Below are 19,694 nucleotides of genomic sequence, written 5' to 3'. Positions count from 1 at the left end.
AACATCTATATCCACCATGATATTATGCAAGCCCTTTCCCTATGTGACGTCCAACAGCATGAGCGTGCGTTAGCCCAATGAGCCAGGTCCAAGGGATACGTATATGAGCTCATCCAGTGGACCCATGAGCACGTGTGTGAGCCATGTGCAGAGAAGTACTACACATCTAACCATGTCCGCACTAGAAGGTAGAGCCAAAAGCCATGCCATGATGTTTCTATAAAAAGATAAGTTTAACCATGTTGCTTGTGTTTGCATTTCTCGACCTCAATAATAAGAACACTTACTGATTATTTAAAATACTCAAACCACGTCGTATAAGTAACGGGTCGTTTGATTTTTTTCACTAAAAAACAATCTTTAAGACTGATTTTTCCACTAAGAAACAGTGAAAGAATTGATAGAATTGGTTTATTGTGGGGCTTGGATTTAAGAGAAGAAGAAGAAGTCCAGAAAAGGACACTTCCTCAGGCTCTATCCTTATCTTCTTATAATCAAACTCCCTCCCAACTCCTTCCATTATCTAAGCTTAGCCTTGAGAAATGGAGGAGGCGACGATATCTGCAAAAACGCTGCCGTTTCTGGCTTTCTTCTTCCTTCTTGGACTTCATAACTCCTTCTCCTACACAGACCCAAACGATGGTAATTCCTTTTCTTTTTCCCTTTTCTTTTCATTAAAATAAAATTATAAAAATTATTTGAAAATAATATATTTTTTTATTGAATTGAAAATAGTACTCTTATATATTTTAATTATTAATATAATTGAAAACTGATTAAATTATTAAAAACAATTAAAATTAAGAAATTGTTTGGGAGAGTTTATTTATTTATTTATTTATTTGAAATCTATTTTTGTGTTAAAAATTTGATTAAAAATTAATATTAAACAAAATGTTACTATTTTATTAATTTTAAATTTTTTTTTAAACATCTTTCTTAAAATAAAGTAATTTTTTGTCCAAAATTATTAAAAATAAAATAAATTTAAGTGTGATTGAAACTTAAAAAAGTTAATTATTTTTAAATAAAATACAAAAGTTAAGGGTTTTCTTAAAAAAAAAAAAAAAAAAAAAAAAAAAAAAAAAGTAAACTAATATATTCATATTTACTATTTTAATTATTCAAATCCCATAAAATATTCTAATATGTTTTTTTTAATATATATATATTAATCGATATAATCATTTATAATAATTATTAAATGGGTCAAATTGATAGTAATAGGAGGATTAAACAAAAAAAACCTTACTTATAAATCATTTATTTGTGATTATTTATAAATTATTTATATACTTATATTAAGAAATTTAAGGTATATTATTATTTTATTAATAAAATATTATAATGACATAAAATTTATAAGTATATCTTATTTAATATAATATTTTATTTGATTTTGAATATAAGTTAGACGAAATATTTATAATTTAAAGTATATATAATTCTATTAAATGAATAATTATTTAAATTTATTACAAAATAAACTAAAAATCAAGATTCCAATAAAAATTATTTTCATAATTAGATTATTGAAAATAATTTATTTATAAAAGAATTTGATAACATTTATCATGCACCAATAAATACATGCTTCCTCGAATACTACCATGGTTTAGGTTTGTGATTTCACGTTTTGAATCAATGATTATGATTTGGGAAGAATACCGTGTTAGACGAACACGACTCTCTACAATGGTATGATATTTTCCATTTTGAACATAAGTGTTCGTGATTTTGTTTGGGATTCCCCAAAAGGCCTCGTACCAATGGAGATAGTATTCTCACTTATAAACCCATATTGCCCACTTTGAGCATAAGTGCTCATGGCTTTGTTTGTAAATTAGCCGATGTGGGACTTCAATCATCCAACACCTCCCCTCGAACAAAGTGCGCCTCCCCTTAATCGAGGCTCGACTCCTTTGGAGTCTTAGTCATATTTAATACCTTCCAGGAGGCTTGGCTCCTTTTCTTTTGGAGTTCTTTGTTTGATATTTGAGATTTACCATTCTATTGGCACAACTAAGTTTAGGGCATGATTCTGATACCATGTTAGACAAACACGACTCTCCACGATGGTATGATATTGTCTTTGACCATAAGCTCTCATGGCTTTGCTTTGTGCTTCCCAAAAGCCTGGTACGAATGAAGATAGTATTCCTCACTTATAAACCCACGATCATTCCATAAATTAGCGGAGGTGGGATTTCTATCCAACTTAGAATGTTGAATGAGGTTTGAGAAAATTTTGATGTGCAGTTCAAGTCCTGCTATCGTTGAAAGAGGAATGGAAGAACACACCACCAACATGGAAGACATCAGTTGATCCATGTGGAGATCTCTGGGAAGGAGTTACTTGCGATGGTTCTAGAGTCACTGAACTGTGAGTTTGTATTCCTCGATTTTGTTTCTAATGTCGTTCAATCTGTTGAATACCATTGAATTCTTGGTCGTAACTTCTTCTAGAAAATTGCCGTCTATCGGCCTTGAAGGTCATCTTAGTGGCGCCATTGGAGACCTTACTGAACTAACAACATTGTGAGTTACATCTATATATATCAGCTCTTTCGTTTTACCAAATGAATTCGATTTTGATGATTCGTTTGATTACAGGGACCTGTCATTTAACGAAAATCTCACTGGTCCGCTCTCTCCTCGGTTGGGGGATTTGCGAAATTTGCGGTCCTTGTAAGTTTTCGATCTTTGATCCAATGGAACATTAGATATCTCTGTTCTTCAATCATGTCGCTGAAGTTGAAATTTAATCGTTCAGAATCCTAGCAGCATGTGGCTTCAGTGGGAATATTCCCGAACATTTGGGCAACCTTACTCAGTTGATGTCCTTGTAAGATTTTGCTGTTAATCTGACCTAACGAGTAGAGTTCATATATATTTTAAATCGACTTAAATTCGAACTCTCATTTAGGGCTTTGAATTCGAACAAACTCATTGGCCCTATACCGCCTATGCTTGGAAAACTCTCCAAACTTGTTTTGCTAGATTTGATGGAGAATAAGTTGAATGGACCTCTCCCTGTATCAACTTCTGATTCCCCTGGTCTGGACCTTCTTCACCAAGCACAACACTTGTGAGCATCCTTTTCTATCTCTGATTTACAAGTTTCTGATCCAATTCCTTTTTAGTATTAAAGGCCTTTGAATTTTTTAATTTTAGTCACTTGAGTAAGAACAAGCTATCAGGCTCTATACCACCTAAGCTTTTTAGCGCTGATATGAAGTTAATACACATGTAAGTAACCATCGATGATTCACATTCTATTCTCTTGTTTTTCTTATCCTAAAACTTTACCAATGTTTTCATTATAGAGTGTTTGATCAAAATCAGTTTTCTGGGAGTATTCCACAAACCTTGGGACTTGTTAGCACCCTTGAAGTTCTGTAAGTCTAGTACAACACATACCACTTGACTCTTTCTCATGCAATATCCTCTCCATGATGGTTCGAATATGTTGCAGCCGACTTGATCGGAACTCTCTAAAAGGAATGGTCCCATCAAATCTCACCAAATTAAGACAGATCATGCACTTGTGGGTATTTCTCTTTGCGAAGATTATGAAAGTGTTTTTTTTTTTTCATGGATAAGTAATCAAATTTCTCTTTCTACCTATGTTGTTGGATTCTCTTTTAGGAATTTAGCACACAATAATCTAACAGGTCCGTTGCCAAATTTAACTCAAATGACTTCACTATGTGTTTTGTAAGTATATGGACGAGAAACTTTCATCTTAACTGAAACATTCCTGTTCTAGTTCATTAATTTAATCGGTCAAATTCTCGTTATTACTTGATTTTTACAGGGACCTGAGTAACAACTCATTTGATACATCAGCAGCCCCGGATTGGTTCTCAAGCTTACCATCTCTCACCACTTTGTAGGTCCCTGATATAGTTCACTACTAAACACTATACCACATTTTCCAATGAATACTATAAATGACAAATTTGAGAAACAAAATGAGAAATGTCGATACAAACCATGTTTCCAGGATCGTTGAATTTGGACAACTGAAAGGATCAGTCCCAGAAACCATTTTCAGCTTGCCACAAATACAACAAATGTAAGAATATCTGATAGTTAGTGTGTTATTATCTCCAAGTCATATAAAAAAATGTGGAACTAATATATTCAGATTGTTACAGAAAACTGAAGTACAATTTATTTGATGGGACATTGAACATGGGTGGCAACATCAATGAGCATCTGGAGCTTGTTGATTTGGAAAATAATCGCATTACCGAACTTGCGAAATCTGGATACAATAAAACTTTGATGTGCGAGGGGCTTTCACAACATTTTCCAACCTTAGATTTCATGATATCATTCATATTTATTAGTTTATTGTCATGATTTTGTAGGCTTGGAGGAAATCCTGCGTGTAATGTTGTTCATATCTTAGAAGAAAATGCTTGTCAAAATTCACAACTGGCTCCAAAGCCGAATTTTCCCAGTCATGTCAACTGTGAAACTAGACCGTGCTCCACTGGCGAGAAGAATAACCCTCAAAGCTGTGAGTGTCAGTGTCCCTATGTAGGGTCTTTGCACTTCAGAGGACCCTCGATCAGGGAATTGTCAAATGATACCTTGTTTCTGTTACTCAAAGACAAACTCTCGGAGAAACTACATCTTCCTATTGGTTCCATTGTTATTCAAAACGCTGAGTTCGATAGTGATGATTACCTTCAGATACAACTTGAACTTTATCCACCCTTTGGAAAGGTTTTCAATTACTCAGAAATTTTGAGGATTGCGTCTGCATTGAGTCATCAAACTTTCCTTCTTCCGGCAGAGTTTGGATCATTTTATTTCATTCCACCTCAGTACCCATTTTCTGGCAAGTTATATACCCATTGAAAATAAGAATGTCAGTACTCAATTCCTATGAGTTAGCATCGGCCATCATGAACTAATGTTAAAAACATGATATCCTGCAGCTTCAGATGAGAGAAATCTTGGTAGCAATAGGTGGCTTATTGGGATTGCAATTGGTTGTTCCTTACTGGTCCTAAGCCTCATTGGACTTGGAATATATGCAATTAAGCAGAAGAAACGAGTATCAAAAGCGATTTCATTGAGCAGGCCATTTAGTAAGCCTCTATTTATCCTCAAGTTGATTTTCTTTCTAGACATCTATCTAAATCTATCTAAATGTTTCTATTTTATCAATTGTCTCAAATTTACTCTAGGTTCTTGGTCATCGACTGAACAAGCAAGTGGAGACGCACCACAATTGAAGGGAGCAATATATTTTTCTTATGATGAGCTTAGAAAGATGACAAATAATTTCTCCATAAGTAATGAGATAGGAGTTGGAGGGTATGGAAAGGTAACGTCTAAGTTTTTCCTTGTTTTTGAAGTTTTAATTGTTAGAGTTGCATTAAAAGCTATTTTCTCTAGGTTTATAGAGGAATGACTGGGTATGGACAAATGTTCGCAATCAAAAGAGCTAGGCAAGGATCAAAGCAGGGTGCATTTGAGTTCAAGACTGAGATTGAATTACTTTCACGAGTTCATCACAAGAATCTAGTAGCCCTTGTAGGATTTTGTTGTGAACAGGGAGAACAGATGCTTGTTTATGAATTCATGCCTAATGGATCACTTCAAGACATCCTTGGTAAGTTTATTGGTTTAAATTTCTTTGTAATTCTGAGATTAAAGAGTTTTTATTATTTGGAGTTTTGCAAATGTGGGGGATCCTTCAACCTGTAAGGGAAGACTGATGTTCATAAACTACTAAGCTACTAAGGTAGTATAGTTTGGTTTAGGTTTTGAGACCCCCGTAGTTTCTCACTAGTAGTACTAGAGGTTAGATTATGGAGCTTACTACTTATTTATTGGTTAGTCAACGTTTATACGTAGTAAAGTTATATATGATAAATGTCATATAAAGTAAATTGTCATAAAAATATATAAGGTAAATAGTTATATATAGTAAATGGTTTTATCTGGTAAAGCTATATAAAAAGTAAATTGAACCATATATAAAACCTTTAGCCAATATTTCTCCTTGTATTTTCTCTCTTCTATTTCTTTGTGTTCATCTAGATCAAGTGTGTGAGTTGTGCGATCCTAACACTAGAGTTTTGGGATTGTGTTTTTAGATCCTAATGTAATTCAAATCCAGGAATTCATCCATATTTTTTATTTGAAATCAAATGGTAATTAATAGGCATGTCTTTTATTTAGGGACTTCTTATATTCATCTTGATTGGAAAAGAAGACTCATGATAGCACTCGACTCTGCAAGAGGAATAGCTTACCTTCACGAGTTTGCAAATCCTCCTGCAATCCATAGAGATATCAAGTCTTCCAATATTCTGTTGGATGAATATTTAAATGCGAAGGTTGCAGATTTTGGCCTGTCTAAGCCTGTATTTGACGATGGAAAGGCACAATTATCTACCGGAGTTAAAGGCACATGGGTAAGTGCTTCTCATCACCCAATGCATTTTTTCTGCATTTCAATTAAGCATGTTCTAACAAAATCTATTTTGCAAATCTATGGAAATAAGTAAATCGTAGCAATCTATACGGAATACCTTAGTTGTTCGATATGTACGTTTCTCAAACAACATTCATTTGCAGGGTTATTTAGATCCAGAATACTACACAACCCAACAGTTAACTGAGAAGAGTGACGTGTATAGCTTTGGAGTTGTTATGCTCGAATTGATCACTGCTAAACCGGCAATTGAGAAAGGGATATGTTTAGTCGGTGAAGTGATTCGACTAGCAAACAAGAGTGACAAAGCGTATTACGGATTGATGAAGATAATAGATGCAACCATTAGAAATGAGATCCCAAATGTAAGGGAGTTTGGAAGGTTCTTGGAGTTGGCCATAAAATGTGTGGAAGAATCAACTGTAAATCGCCCCACGATGAGTGAAGTGGTGAAAGAAATTGAAAGTATGTTACAAAATATATGTTTGGGAGGCCTTCCTTAAGTATGGCAATGAGGGTTATATGGTTAACCCAGTTGGTCCTTTAAGTTGAGGGTTTATCTTCTATTTTAGTTTGTAGCATTACTATGCTTGGTAGTTACTTGGAAGCTGGATAAGCTTCTTACAGATTTTATCTTTAAAACATAGAAATTTGGGAGTATAGATGATTTTTAGTTTGGATATCATATTTGTATAGAACATTTGACCCCAAAAGATCAGTTTTACAGATTTGTAATAACTGGTAAGTTTAGTTACACCAAATTGTTATCCAAGCTCCAACAATTTTGATGGTTTAAGTTGTGAGAGTTTAGGGTTTAGGGTTCGAAAAAATGACAAAAAATGGTCGGAGAAAGAAACGTTTGGACCAAACTATAAATTCATAAAAAACATGGTCTTAGAGAAGATTTCCATCCAAACATGGTCGAACCAATGGAAGACTATAAATTCACAAAAAACGAGAGTCAAAACCCAAACTATGGCGTCTTCCATTTCCGCCTCCACCTCCATCGCACCACAACACTCTCACAAGCCGGTTCAAAATTAGATTAAAAAAAACTTCTGTTAAGACCAACCAAGTAAGTGACCTTATGTCACGACCCGATTTTCGAGGCTTCGAAGAATCGAAATCGTGACTAAAAGGACGAAATCGAAAACAAACAAAAAGAAATAAAAGAAAAGAAAAGCAAAGTAAAAGGATAGAAATACCCTTCAATTAAAACGAAAGAGAAAGAAGATTTGTTTCGAAAATATTACAAAGGAAATTGCAAATGTAAAAATGAAATACAAAATTGAAATCATAACGAAAGAGAAAGAAGATTTGTTTCGAAAATATTACAAAGGAAATTGCAAATGTAAAAATGAAATACAAAATTGAAATCATATATTTCAAATGGAAAATACAATTATGAAGAAAAATACAAAAGACTCTAAATATGAAAACGGACAAAGGACTCTAAAAGACCGACCAGGGACTGACGCTCTGGAACGACACCCCTCTATGACCGCACAGCTCTCGAACACCTCCCCGTATCGACTGGTACCTGAAAAAAAAAAAAGGGGAGAAAGGGGTGAGTATAAAAATATACTCAGTAAGCAGCGTACTTGTAGGCTCTTTTCGCATCCTTATCTTGGTAGGTAACCACGGTCTTTCTCGGGTTTCTAAGGAGAGTGATCTAAGCTGCAACTCTCTTTTCTGTATCATGAAAGGCTTGCCCTTCTTATGCAGTGAAATGATCAGTGTCCTGAGGTGAGGCGCGACCTCATAAGCAAATCTGAGGGGATCGTATGGCTGGATCTGAATACGTGACTCTCTCTCTGAACATCATCCGTGGAGGTTAACTGACGACCCTCACACGGGACCATACATCCACAAAACGGGGTGCGACCCCCTATGTGCCGGTCAGCTACTGAGTCATCCTAAGTGGCTCCACGTCCCCCGCTCAGGGACGGGTTTCTACGGCCCAGGAGTCCTGTTCAGAAGATCCCTTAGCTATCACCACTAGGTCTGGGCACCTGTCACACTTCCCTATCCGGATCTGCAAAGCTCAACGATCACCGTAGCGGAGCCCTGTCTCAACGGTATGGTATCGGAGGAGAGAGGGAAGTGGAGGTTCTGATGACACTATCTTCACTGCTCAACTCTAGCGGGCTACCTACAGTTACCGTGGTGACCTATTATTCTTTCTAGGGTGGAACTTGGTGCCTTAGACTTAGATTCGTGTTTCTCTAGGATTCTCGTGCCTGGTGTCACAAACCTATCGGGTTTGGAATTCTGGATTCTGGTTCCGCCGGTAATCATTTCGCGGGTCTAATTGCACGGTATTCTAGAGGTCCCCCAATCTAGGGCCTTGTCTAGCTTATTTAGCCATAAGCATCCTAATCAAAGCTCATAATTTCCTCCTATTCATCAAGAAAGATAATGCAAGCAATCATCATACAATAGAGTTTACACGCAGCAGTTCATGCAAATTATCAAACATGCTCAACGGGAAGATAACGTCCATCTTTAACCGGAGCGCAGATTTCACAAGTTTCCCAACCTCCTCATGCATACATACATTATCAGAGTCTCAACCAAAACAGATTTAATACACATTTTGTATCTAGCTTTCCATAATCATCTTATATTCGCAGTTTCTATAATAACACGCTAAGTCAGGCTAGCTAATTTCATAGGTGGTAGCATGCATGCTTGTTCCTAGCGGTTCCTACAAGTACTGCTCGTGGAAATCCAAATGGCTACTTACTTGGTCGACGCGTGCCTTCCCGAGTTCGAGTTTTCTTGACGGAATGGATTCCAACAATTCTGGAATTTTCTTCACAGGTCCTAATTCACATAATAATAGGGTCAGCATCAAAATCGGGTCGGAAAACAAGCAAACAGAGACCGAACGGGAAGAAAAACGGTGCCTCATGCGCGATGCACGCGCCCTGGAAGGTCACTATGCGCGCTTCCTACGCGCGCGTGCCCTACGCGCTTCTTCCCCGCGCAGGCGTGGGTCAGAGGCGCCGGGTCGGGCGCTTCGCTTGCGGCGCTGCCGGGTGAGGACGCACCTCACCAGCCGGTGATCGACACGTGTCGATCACCGGTTCTGCCGCTCTCCTCCGCACGCCGACCGACGCGTGGCGGCCTTCACCCTCTCTCCTGCCTTCATTTTCCAGGTCTCTTCCCCGTTTCGATCTATTTTCTTCCGATTTTTTTACCTTCCAATCCGTAATCCGTAATCCGATTCGTTAAATTTTCTTCACGAAACTTGTAGACCTCATATTCTACTCCTTCGAAAGAATTTCCTTAAATTTTTCTGATGATCACAGATCTTATTATTTGAGTTCAAATTCGGAGAAAAACACGAGTTCTTACCGAAAATCACGTTATCTTTAAACTCCGATTCGAACGCCGATCTTGGCCGTCTTCACTCCAGAACTTAACCAGATAGCGCTGTTGAGGGTAAGAGTCCAAGGATCAACACAAAACGTTGCTAGCACACGAAAATCTTGATGACTTATCAATGTAGATACTCGTGGACTAACCTGAAGTTCTTGAACGTTTTGTCGAAATAGGAAGGTGCGATTCGTGAGAGCACCTTGCCTCGAGCTATTTGATGGTTTAGATTGGGGACTCGGTTCTCCGGCGTCGGTTCTGATCCGATCTCCTATGGCGATTTGTCATCTCTGTTCTTCCTCTCTCCCAAACCCTAACTTCTTCTCCTTTCTCCATTCTCTCTCTTTTTCTTTTCTTTTCTCTCTCTTTCTTCTTGGAGCCCAAACAACTAGACCCCTTGGATAAGAGTAGGGGCAAAATGACCATTTTGCCCCTATGTTGTTATTTTTATTTTATTTATTTATTCATCTAAAAATTTGGGTATTACACCTTACTTTCGGCATAGTCAGAAATTGTTGTATGATGCCATGTGCCTCGTGGTTCTCATATGCTTGATATATGTGAAATGTTTATGAAATGATGTGATGCTTTTGACAATATATTTGAGATATGATATGTGAATGATACAATATATGTTATAATATGATATGTGAATGATATGGTATATGTTATGGTACGATGTTTGAAATATGATATGTGAATGATCCGATATATGTTGTGATATGATATGTGAGTGATATAAAATATGTTATGGTACGATGTTTGAAATATGATATGTGAATGATACGATATATGTTGTGATATGATATGTGAGTGATATGATATATGTTATGGTACGATGCGTTTAACGATATGTTTGAGATATGATATATGAATGATATATATATGTTGTGATATGATATGTGAATGATATGATATATGTTATGATATGTGAATGATCAGATATATGTTACGATACGATGCGTTTGACGATATGTTTGAAATATGATACAAGAATGATATATCTATATATATTATGATATGATATGTGAATGATCAGATATGTGTTATGGTATGATGCGTTTGGTGATATGTTTGAGATATGATACGTGAATGATATATATGTTATGTGGATGATATGATATATGTTAAGATATGATGCGTTTGACAATACGACGCATATTGTGATATCCTTTATGGTATGATACATGTATGGTATGACATGATATTCTTATGATATGATACACGTGACATGATAAGATCTATGATATTTATGACATGCAATAAGATGTTTTGACATGATACACAATCCCGAAATTACATGAAAAGTTATGATAATGATATAATATGAAGAAAAACACTAGATGGGTTGTCATACATGATAATGAAAAAGGAAAAATGTTGGGACCTCATGCATCATTGTTTGTACGGTAGAGGAGTTCTTGTTTTCCGTCTCTGAAATCGATGCTCCATTGCATTGAGTCATCTTTCTTCTTGACACTAAACGTTGACACATCCCAAGGAAGTATGTAAGGACGGATAAAGCCTTTGCCCAGTAAGTCTAGTAGTTGAGCCTTAAGTTCCTTTAATTCTACTGGTGCCCTACGATAAGGGTTTTGGAAATGGGTCCAATTCCCGATTCAGGAATGAGATATTCTTGGTAGGTGTTTCGAAAAGGCTTTTGAAGGTTCTCTTTCCATACATATCGTGCCTAAGATCTTTTTTTTTTTTTCCTCTTACATTTACAACACTTATTAATATGGCCCGATCCCCTTGATGGACCAGTCTCTTCGTTTTCATATTTTAGAACATACTTGACAGTGACAGAGCATCGACGGTGGGACCATAGAACATGCAAGCCTACATCGTAGGCTAGTCTACAAAATCTACAATCTAGAGCTCTGATATCAACTGTAACGACCCTAAATTTCTACTTACCTAGAGTCGTTATCATATCATCATCTATACTCATATGCGGAATTAAACGTTTAAAACTTCATTTTAAAACATTAACATGGACTTACGTGTTCGAAAACATCTTAAACAACACAACAAAATAACTAAATAAAATAAATAACGTTCAAATTAAAAAGACCCTATTCTAACCTAAGTCTAAGAAAACAATACCTATGCATGTGCTATGATCTCGAATTGTGATGTCATCTTTAGCCATATAGGGATGTCTTGCCTTTACCTGTCATTTACGCTTTATACATGGCGTCATCAGCCCTAAGGCCAACCAAGTAAGTAGCCCCTGGGTGTCATGCAAGACATGATCATCATCATAGCATACACGTCCGTACTCATTATCATAAATGGGAAGGTATCCCGATGTATATGTACACACAAAATGCATGAAGTCCCTATAGTTTTCCTCTTCAAATTACCTTCATGACACAACCTTATACATTGTTCATATGTTACATTAAGCAATATGTAGGTGTTGGTCTTCATACGCTCATCATCATTAACTTCAATTAGGGTTGTCCTTAGAAAATTAATAATCGTCACAATGTATCATGGCATTCAATAGATGCACGTCATCTTGATATGGAATAACATCGTACTAATTCATCTCATCATCATATAGTTTTTCGTCATCATATTAACATACATCATCATTATTATATCATCATCATCCTAACATCATCATGTACGTCATCATAGCATCATACATCACCATCATTATGTCATCGTCATTACATCATCATCAAGTAATGTCATCATAACATCATACATCTTTGGGACTATATCATCATCATCATATCATCATCAAACAACGTTATCATAATATCACACATCATCATATAACGTCGTCATCGTCATCGTAACATCATACATCATTATCATTATATCATCTTCATTCTATCATTATCAGTTAACATTATCATACCATCATACATCATCATTGTCACATCATCGTCATTACATCATCATTCAAATAATGTCATCATAACATCATACATCATCATCTATCATCCTCATTATCATAACATCATACATTATCGTTGTCATTATTATAACTAAGCTCAAATACGTCGCAACATATAAAGTGTAAATGACACATGCAAGCATCACTAGGCACGTGTCGTCATACATATGACAAGTCTTCCGACCGAGCCGATAGTAAGACCACTTTCTTGGTTGGTCTTAGCCGGCGTTCACCCTAATTTAACTGCTTGAGTTCGTCCTTTTTGCCTTAAATAAGGTCGAAAATGGCTTCAAGAGGGTTGTAAATATAGGAAACGATCTATTATATGTATATCAAGCCATCTAAGCCAAGAAGCCCGGCCACCGAGACGAACCCATTGAATCATCAAGCCGAGCCGATGATGCCGCGTGAGCCGAAGGAGACGGTGACTGCATGTGCAACAGTCACTTTAGGGAGAAGACATGTGCACGGGTTATTTCTTGGGTCGAGGTGCGGACTTCAGGTAGCTGACTCGGGTGCGCGGGTCGTGAGGCTGGGTCGCGAGTTACAGATGTTTGGGCCTACGTATTGGGCTTTTGCATGGAACGTGGACTCAGTGGGTTAGATCGTTGCTCGTGTGGTTTTTGGGTTGGATCGCACGTCAATCGTCGGTTGTCTCCCATGCTAGGCGACTTGAAACCGACCCAATTCGATTTTGTAGAGTGTCTTGTAATTTTCTATAGGGTATCTTGTAATCTCTTCTCGATTGGTGTTAATAAAGAGTGTGAGTGTTTCCCATAAAGAGTTGTGTTCAACATATGACTTTTCATATTCCTCTCTTCTTCGTCTCTCACACTCTTAGATGGCATTTGGTGGTCAGACAATGCATTGTGGCATTTCTTGCAAAGAATGGGAGGGGCGTGGGACGCACTTATGCAGGCACTGCCCGAGATTTTCGGCTCCTCGTTGGAATCCTCAGGGCTTCCAATTTTATTTTTTAGATCCTTATATCAAGAGCAACATAAGTCCCAAAATCTCGATCTATGGGCATTTTAATCATTTCTGATATCATTCATAGCTTAATCAACCAAATTACACTGCTTGAGTTCTAATATGCATAATTCCTTTCTAGCTTAATTTTCTAAAAATACTTGCATACTTATCACAAAACGCCTTTATAAAGTCCTAAACATGCATATTCTAACCTGATAAGGTAAGAAATGTTCGCATAATCCACCATGTTAGACGAACACGACTCTCCACAATGGTATGATATTGTCCACTTTGAGCATAAGCTTTCATGGCTTTGCTTTGGGCTTACCCAAAAGGCCTCATTCCAATGGAGTTAGTATTTCCCACTTGTAAACCCATGATCATTCCCTAAATTAGTCGATGTGGACTTCCATCATCCAACACAAAACACCTAAATAGTGTGAAAATTATCTATTTATAATCAAATAAATTACAAGGATATGGTAAGAGTAATAAATGGAAATATATATAGCGTAAGAAGGCAATATCTAGATATTTGTTTTATAATAAAATATCAAATATAATATATATATATGGTAAACTATAATTTATTAATGAATATCCTTAATGAGTATTACTTGAAAAAGTTTGAGTGGTTACTTACATGGATGATGCCTGTCTTTTGGAGCTAGCTTTTCAGCGCGTTACGAGTTCTAAAATTTCAAAAATTTCTCTAATAGATCCTAATTTAAGAAAAAGTTAGGGTTATTATCAAAATTGGAGTGAACAACACTCAAACGAAGGTCGAATTGTGCTTTAAGGCTGCCCACGTACGAGTATAGACTCGTGCTCCACCTCTCGCTACCTCACGTGTCTCTTCCCTATATGTCTCTTTCACTTGTACAAACAAAAACCCAAAATTCATGGATTCTTCTTATTTTAATTTCTATATTTTCTCTTTGTAACTCAAATCAACTTGGTTCCTTCGTACAGTTGTAGATTTTTAATCCTACTTTACAAAGATATTTTTCTCGTAATTAATCGTCAACTACAAAAGAAAATAAACACGTTTAAAATTGGCCCAAAACTGTAAATCTTACCGTTCTTGACGTTATCGGAACTTTGATTTTCGGCCTGATTCTCCTCCGACTTCCTTCATGAATCTTGTGCGAAATTTTTCTTAGAACAACATAATAAAATATCGTAACCTAATTCTAAAACAATCTCTCGGATCTAGAAAAATCGAAACCAAAAACCCAAAATCCTTACCTTTCATCCTTCTTCGATTCTTGATGGATTCGAGCGATTCAAATCACTAAGTCTTTCTTATGTAGAATCTTCGGCAAATATTTGACTAAAAACTAATGTTTTAAGCATTTTTCATTTTTACTTATCTTGAAATTCCGTGTTTAAGATTCTCAATAAAAATATTGAATGTTTAAATTTTGTAAGAAAATCGAATATTTAATTTCTGGTCGGAATTCGAGTGCTACATTTAGTCAAGATTTACTTCTCCAATCATGCATTGTCCAGACACTTCAGTTAAATATATTATTCGTGTTTTTTACTTCAGTTAAATATATTATTCGTGTTTTTTTTTTTTTTTAATTTTCTTTTGATTACATCAATATACACAAAATACACTATTAGACCTTGGGGTTACGATAATGGCTTTCACCTAGTGGGTAACGTGCATGTACACCATGTATAGAAAAGTACTATGTCCGACAATAGAGCTCAAGGACAAACTAACTGAAATATTGTTTTTACAGGTATATAAAATTAGTTTTCTATTTTTAAGAGTTAATTTTTACTCTATTAATAAAAACACACATAACATAAACACACATAACATAATGACTCGATTAATAAAAACACACATAACATAATGACGCACTAAAATTAATTTCTATATAATGTTAACTAATAACATTTTTTCCAAATCGTTTGAGTTAAACTCAATATGTATTTCTTTTTCTTTTTCGATACATAATTTTTTTAATATTCAAAACTCTCAACTTTTAATCAAGATCACAAAGTCAGCAAGATAAGTACCAAATGTTTAGAAATTGAACAGTACGCTCATAGAAAGAATCTCGAAGACCCACCAAAATACGAAAGCCAGAATCTTTTAGAAATAGATTTCAATAAATACTTTAATTCTCATAGAACGAGAAACTTCGATGAGAAATGAACTACCCAAAATTGATGTTCATGTCATAGGACAACCACAAAACAGACAAAACTGAAAGGGCGCCAAGAAAAACCAATTTCCTTGACCCACGAAATGATATGCCAATACCCCAAACAACATCACCTGCATGAGGTTCACCATTCCATGGGTCAGGAAAACATGGAGGCACCATATTTCATCCACAATAAACCCCACAATCTTGCCTATTCCAGCTTTTTCCTCCGAGCTGCCTCCTCTTTTTGTCTTTGAATCAATTCGAGCTCACGATATCGTTCTTCTTCCTTCCGCTGCAGCTCCAGAGCTTCTCTTCGTTGAGCTTCCTCTACCCTTCTCCTATTCTCTTCCAGCATTTTATCTAGCTCTTCTCTCTCTTTCCGAGCTTGTTCCTGAAATTGTTGCATTCATAAGATCATAGGTAAATTTGACAAAAAAAGGAGAAAAAAATTTCACAAAAGAGCCTGCATATAAGCATTTGTATTCAGATTCCAATCGAGACATAAACCACGAGCTCGTGAGAGAAACACAGACTGTCCAAGAACTGGACTTTTCCTTCAGAAGTATTGCTGCTTGCACAATAGTACATCATGTTTTAAAATGATATAATTAACTACTCAAGATTCAACCAAACCTAACTAAAACTATTCAACAGGCCTTTTCTTTCCAATAAAGTAGTGTTCATAATCACTTTCTAAGATTCAGTGATTCCCATTCCACTCCACCACACAAAGACGGCATAAGTACATGTGCCAACGTACAGACAGCAGGCCACGTACAGACAGCAGGCCCACTGAGAATGGCCACAAATAGTTTAACAGCTCAAGCCCACCGCTAGCAGATATGGTTCTCTTTGAGTTTTCCCTTTCGAGTTTCCTCTCAAGGATTTTAAAACGCGTCTGCTAGGAAAAGGTTTCCACACTCTTATAAAGAATGCGGGAGAGGTTTCCACACCCTTATAAAGAATGCTTCATTCCCCTCTCCAACTAACGTGGGATCTCACACTTTCATATCAAATAATTTTAAGTAAAGCGTCTTTAAAGCAGCATAAGCATAGAGTACTGAAGAACTCAAAGATTCGGAGATAAATCCTCAAAAGAACTTGTATTTTAAAATTTTCAATGAATCCAATATTCCTGGAGAATTTCAAATTGGATTTTGTGTGATCGCAAAATCAATGAATCCAATTTTTCAAACTTTTTTATGCAAAGCAAACGCTCTACTGATATATGTGATTACTATCAACGTGCATTTGGAGCTGTTATAACCACAAAATGTAACAAAAAGAATAGGAAACAAAATGCTTACTTCTTTCTGTCTTGCAGCAGTAAGAGCAGCTTCTTTCTCTTTCTCAAGCTGCACATCAACGTCATCAAACAACTTCTTGCGACCTTCCTCTATTCGCCTCTGTATTTCTAATTTAGTTTCTTCGGAGTTTAGCCTTTCTTCAACATTCTTCTGAATTAGTTCTTCCATCCTCTTAGCGGCATCTTCTTCTAACTTCTTCAACTCTGCTTCACGCCTGAATGAAGGAGTGGTAAATGTCAATCATAGAGCCAACATCTCATTCAGGAGGTCAGAAACAACAAAATAAAAAGACTAAATTCGACGTTTGTCACTTCTACCTATCTTCAACCATATCCCATTCGTATGCAAGTGTTTTGTACTTGTTCAATGTAAAAAATTGCACTAAACTGTTATAGCTCAAAAAGTTGGAATGTTTAACACTGCATCAGTCAAAGCTTACAGCCAAGATGTTGAGAAATAAATAATCAAATACACAAGGAATTATCGTGCTTCGGAAGTGTGCTTACATCCTCTTTGATCGAGCAGCTTGGAGTTTTTATTAGTGAAGGAGGGTTACAAGATGATCAGCTAAATCATAACCAAGAACTAAAAGAAAGAAAGCGTCAGAATTGATCTCTAACTGCGCCAACTTCCTGTTTGTATACAGCTCTTAGCCGCTGAGCGAACTGCCAAAAGTTAACTCACACTTAGGTTAATTTAATTGATGATCTTCTGGCCATTTGTTGAACGGTTAGGAATCATGACCCTCCACAATGGTATGATATTGTCTACTTTGAGCATAAACTCTCATGAGTTTACTTTTGGTTTCCCCAAGAGGCCTCATACCCATGCAAATAGTATTCCTTACTTATAAACCCATGAGTTTTCTCTTAATTAGCCAACGTGGAACTACTTCTCTCAATAATCCTCAACAATCATCCCCTCAAACAAAGTACACCCTAGAGTCTCCCATAAGGCCTCCTTCTCTGGAGCTCTCGAACAGTCTCTCCTTAATCGAAGCTCGACTCCTTCTCTGGAGCCCTTGAACAAAGTACACCCATTGTTCGACACTTGAGTCACCTTTGATTACACCTTCGAGGCTCACGACTTCTTTGTTTGACACTTGAGAATTCTATTGACCAAGCTAAGTTAAGGGCATGGTTCTTACGCCATGTTAGGAATTACACCCCTCTCCAATGGTATGATATTGTCCACTTTGAGCATAAGCTCCCATGACTTTGGTTTTGGTTTCCCAAAAACCCTTAATTAGCTGACGTGACTACTTCTCTCAATAATCCTCAATATCAATGGCTTACATAAACCATATTCAGTCACATTCAGGATATTTTTCATGTTTCAATATGTAAACGCCAATGGTGGAAATCTAAGGAGCAAGAACAATTTAGATTTACGACAGCGTATCTGGAATGTGAACTGAATTGTCGGCAGAAACATCCAAGTTAAGAAAGTACCGTTTCTTCTCTTCTTCCTCTTTCTTAAGCTTCTCTGTGGAATGTTTCCGATCCGTGGATGCACGACTAGGACTGGAACTAGACGATTTGGGGGAAGGAGATAACGAGGAAGACCTACTTCTACGTCGGCGGCGTCTCCGTGTGGGAGAGCGACTTCTTCGACGACGGTACGACGGCGAACGACTTCGACGGCGGCGGAGGGAACTTGAACGGCTCCTTCTCCTGTAAGAAGATGGAGAAATAGATTATTCAAAAGCGTAGAGAATCAGGAAAGTGGAAGGAGAAGGATTCGCGGCGGCGGAAACAGGATGAACAGATGGGAAAAAGAAGAAAACCTGGAACGGGTATTGGAATGATAGGGGGAAGGACTCGTGTCCCTTCTGCTTCTCCGACTATGGCGATAGGAATTGGAGCGAGGAGTGTACGACGGAGACCTTGAAACACTTCTCCCCATGAGTTTCAATTCAATTCTGCAATGGTCAAGGAATCGAGGGAGGAGAAGAACGAACCCTAGGGAGGTTCGCTCAAATCAAAATCTTAAACGTTTTTTTTTTTGTTCGTATCACTTCAAGGGAAGGAAAAGGAAGAGAAGAAAGAGTTTTGATCAGAAAAGTAGCACATAGCCACATACTCAACGGTTGCTACAATTTTGCTAAGTAATAGATTATGACCCTTATATAGGGTACATATTTTAGGGTAGTGACAATTTATTAACAACACGTCCTCTACCAAGTAATAAAATAATGTACAGGGCTCTATCGTCCGTCTGTGACCCTTGGATATCGAAGGTGTCTTTGGAGTCATCTCGTAGTTCCTATGCAGCACATACTTGAGGGTAGTGACAAATTATTAAGAGTGGAGTCTCCTCTGAGTAATAAAATGATGTATAGGGTTCCACGGTCAGTCTGTGACCCTTGGATGTCGAAGGCATCCTTGGAGTGTTTTCGTAGTTTCTATGTAGTACATATTTGGGGTAATGACAATTTATTAAGAGCACGATCTCTACTGAGTAATAGAATGATGTACAGGGCTCTACGGTCCGCC

At 36.8% G+C, this 19,694-nt stretch overlaps 2 protein-coding genes and 1 long non-coding RNA gene across 4 annotated transcripts; 1 reads left to right on the top strand and 2 right to left on the bottom strand.

Moving 5' to 3' along the window:
* The first annotated feature begins 482 nt into the window (after positions 1 to 482).
* LOC111777342 (leucine-rich repeat receptor protein kinase HPCA1) lies at positions 483 to 7,140 on the top strand. The gene is made up of 19 exons (XM_023656889.2): positions 483 to 642; positions 2,260 to 2,383; positions 2,467 to 2,538; positions 2,614 to 2,688; positions 2,774 to 2,845; positions 2,927 to 3,088; positions 3,175 to 3,249; positions 3,327 to 3,398; positions 3,476 to 3,547; positions 3,649 to 3,717; positions 3,818 to 3,892; positions 4,007 to 4,078; positions 4,161 to 4,292; positions 4,377 to 4,852; positions 4,953 to 5,105; positions 5,205 to 5,344; positions 5,416 to 5,632; positions 6,205 to 6,440; positions 6,604 to 7,140. The coding sequence occupies exons 1-19, from the start codon at positions 543 to 545 to the stop codon at positions 6,961 to 6,963; spliced, it is 2,754 nt and encodes a 917-aa protein (XP_023512657.2). The 5' UTR covers positions 483 to 542; the 3' UTR covers positions 6,964 to 7,140.
* A 590-nt stretch (positions 7,141 to 7,730) lies between these two features.
* Positions 7,731 to 10,254, bottom strand: LOC111777354 (uncharacterized). 2 transcript variants are annotated; one of them, XR_015412190.1, is made up of 4 exons: positions 9,991 to 10,254; positions 9,821 to 9,898; positions 9,207 to 9,286; positions 7,731 to 8,000 (listed from the first exon to the last, which is right to left on the bottom strand). It is a non-coding gene; the product is annotated as an uncharacterized LOC111777354 (long non-coding RNA). The 2 variants fall into 2 exon arrangements; XR_015412189.1 differs by having other exon boundaries at positions 7,731 to 9,286.
* Positions 10,255 to 15,816: 5,562 nt separating this feature from the next.
* On the bottom strand, positions 15,817 to 19,299 carry LOC111777352 (uncharacterized). Its single transcript, XM_023656903.2, has 4 exons — positions 18,986 to 19,299; positions 18,651 to 18,872; positions 17,200 to 17,413; positions 15,817 to 16,283 (listed from the first exon to the last, which is right to left on the bottom strand). The coding sequence occupies exons 1-4, from the start codon at positions 19,102 to 19,104 to the stop codon at positions 16,101 to 16,103; spliced, it is 738 nt and encodes a 245-aa protein (XP_023512671.1). The 5' UTR covers positions 19,105 to 19,299; the 3' UTR covers positions 15,817 to 16,100.
* Positions 19,300 to 19,694: the final 395 nt, after the last annotated feature.

This window comes from Cucurbita pepo, chromosome 16, assembly GCF_057944985.1.
Source record: "Cucurbita pepo subsp. pepo isolate OVF chromosome 16, ASM5794498v1, whole genome shotgun sequence".
NCBI lineage: Eukaryota > Viridiplantae > Streptophyta > Magnoliopsida > Cucurbitales > Cucurbitaceae > Cucurbita > Cucurbita pepo.
This window is presented reverse-complemented; position numbering and strand designations above follow the sequence as displayed.

Coding starts and splice junctions, on each gene's coding strand:
- LOC111777342 (XM_023656889.2), top strand. CDS start 543: ATGGAGGAGGCGACGATATCTGCAAAAACGCTGCCGTTTCTGGCTTTC. Junction 2,539..2,613: donor CTTACTGAACTAACAACATT/GTGAGTTACATC, acceptor GTTTGATTACAG/GGACCTGTCATTTAACGAAA. Junction 3,250..3,326: donor GATATGAAGTTAATACACAT/GTAAGTAACCAT, acceptor TTTTCATTATAG/AGTGTTTGATCAAAATCAGT.
- LOC111777352 (XM_023656903.2), bottom strand. CDS start 19,104: ATGGGGAGAAGTGTTTCAAGGTCTCCGTCGTACACTCCTCGCTCCAAT. Junction 18,873..18,985: donor CATTCCAATACCCGTTCCAG/GTTTTCTTCTTT, acceptor ATCTTCTTACAG/GAGAAGGAGCCGTTCAAGTT. Junction 17,414..18,650: donor GAGGAAGAAGAGAAGAAACG/GTACTTTCTTAA, acceptor TCCTTCATTCAG/GCGTGAAGCAGAGTTGAAGA.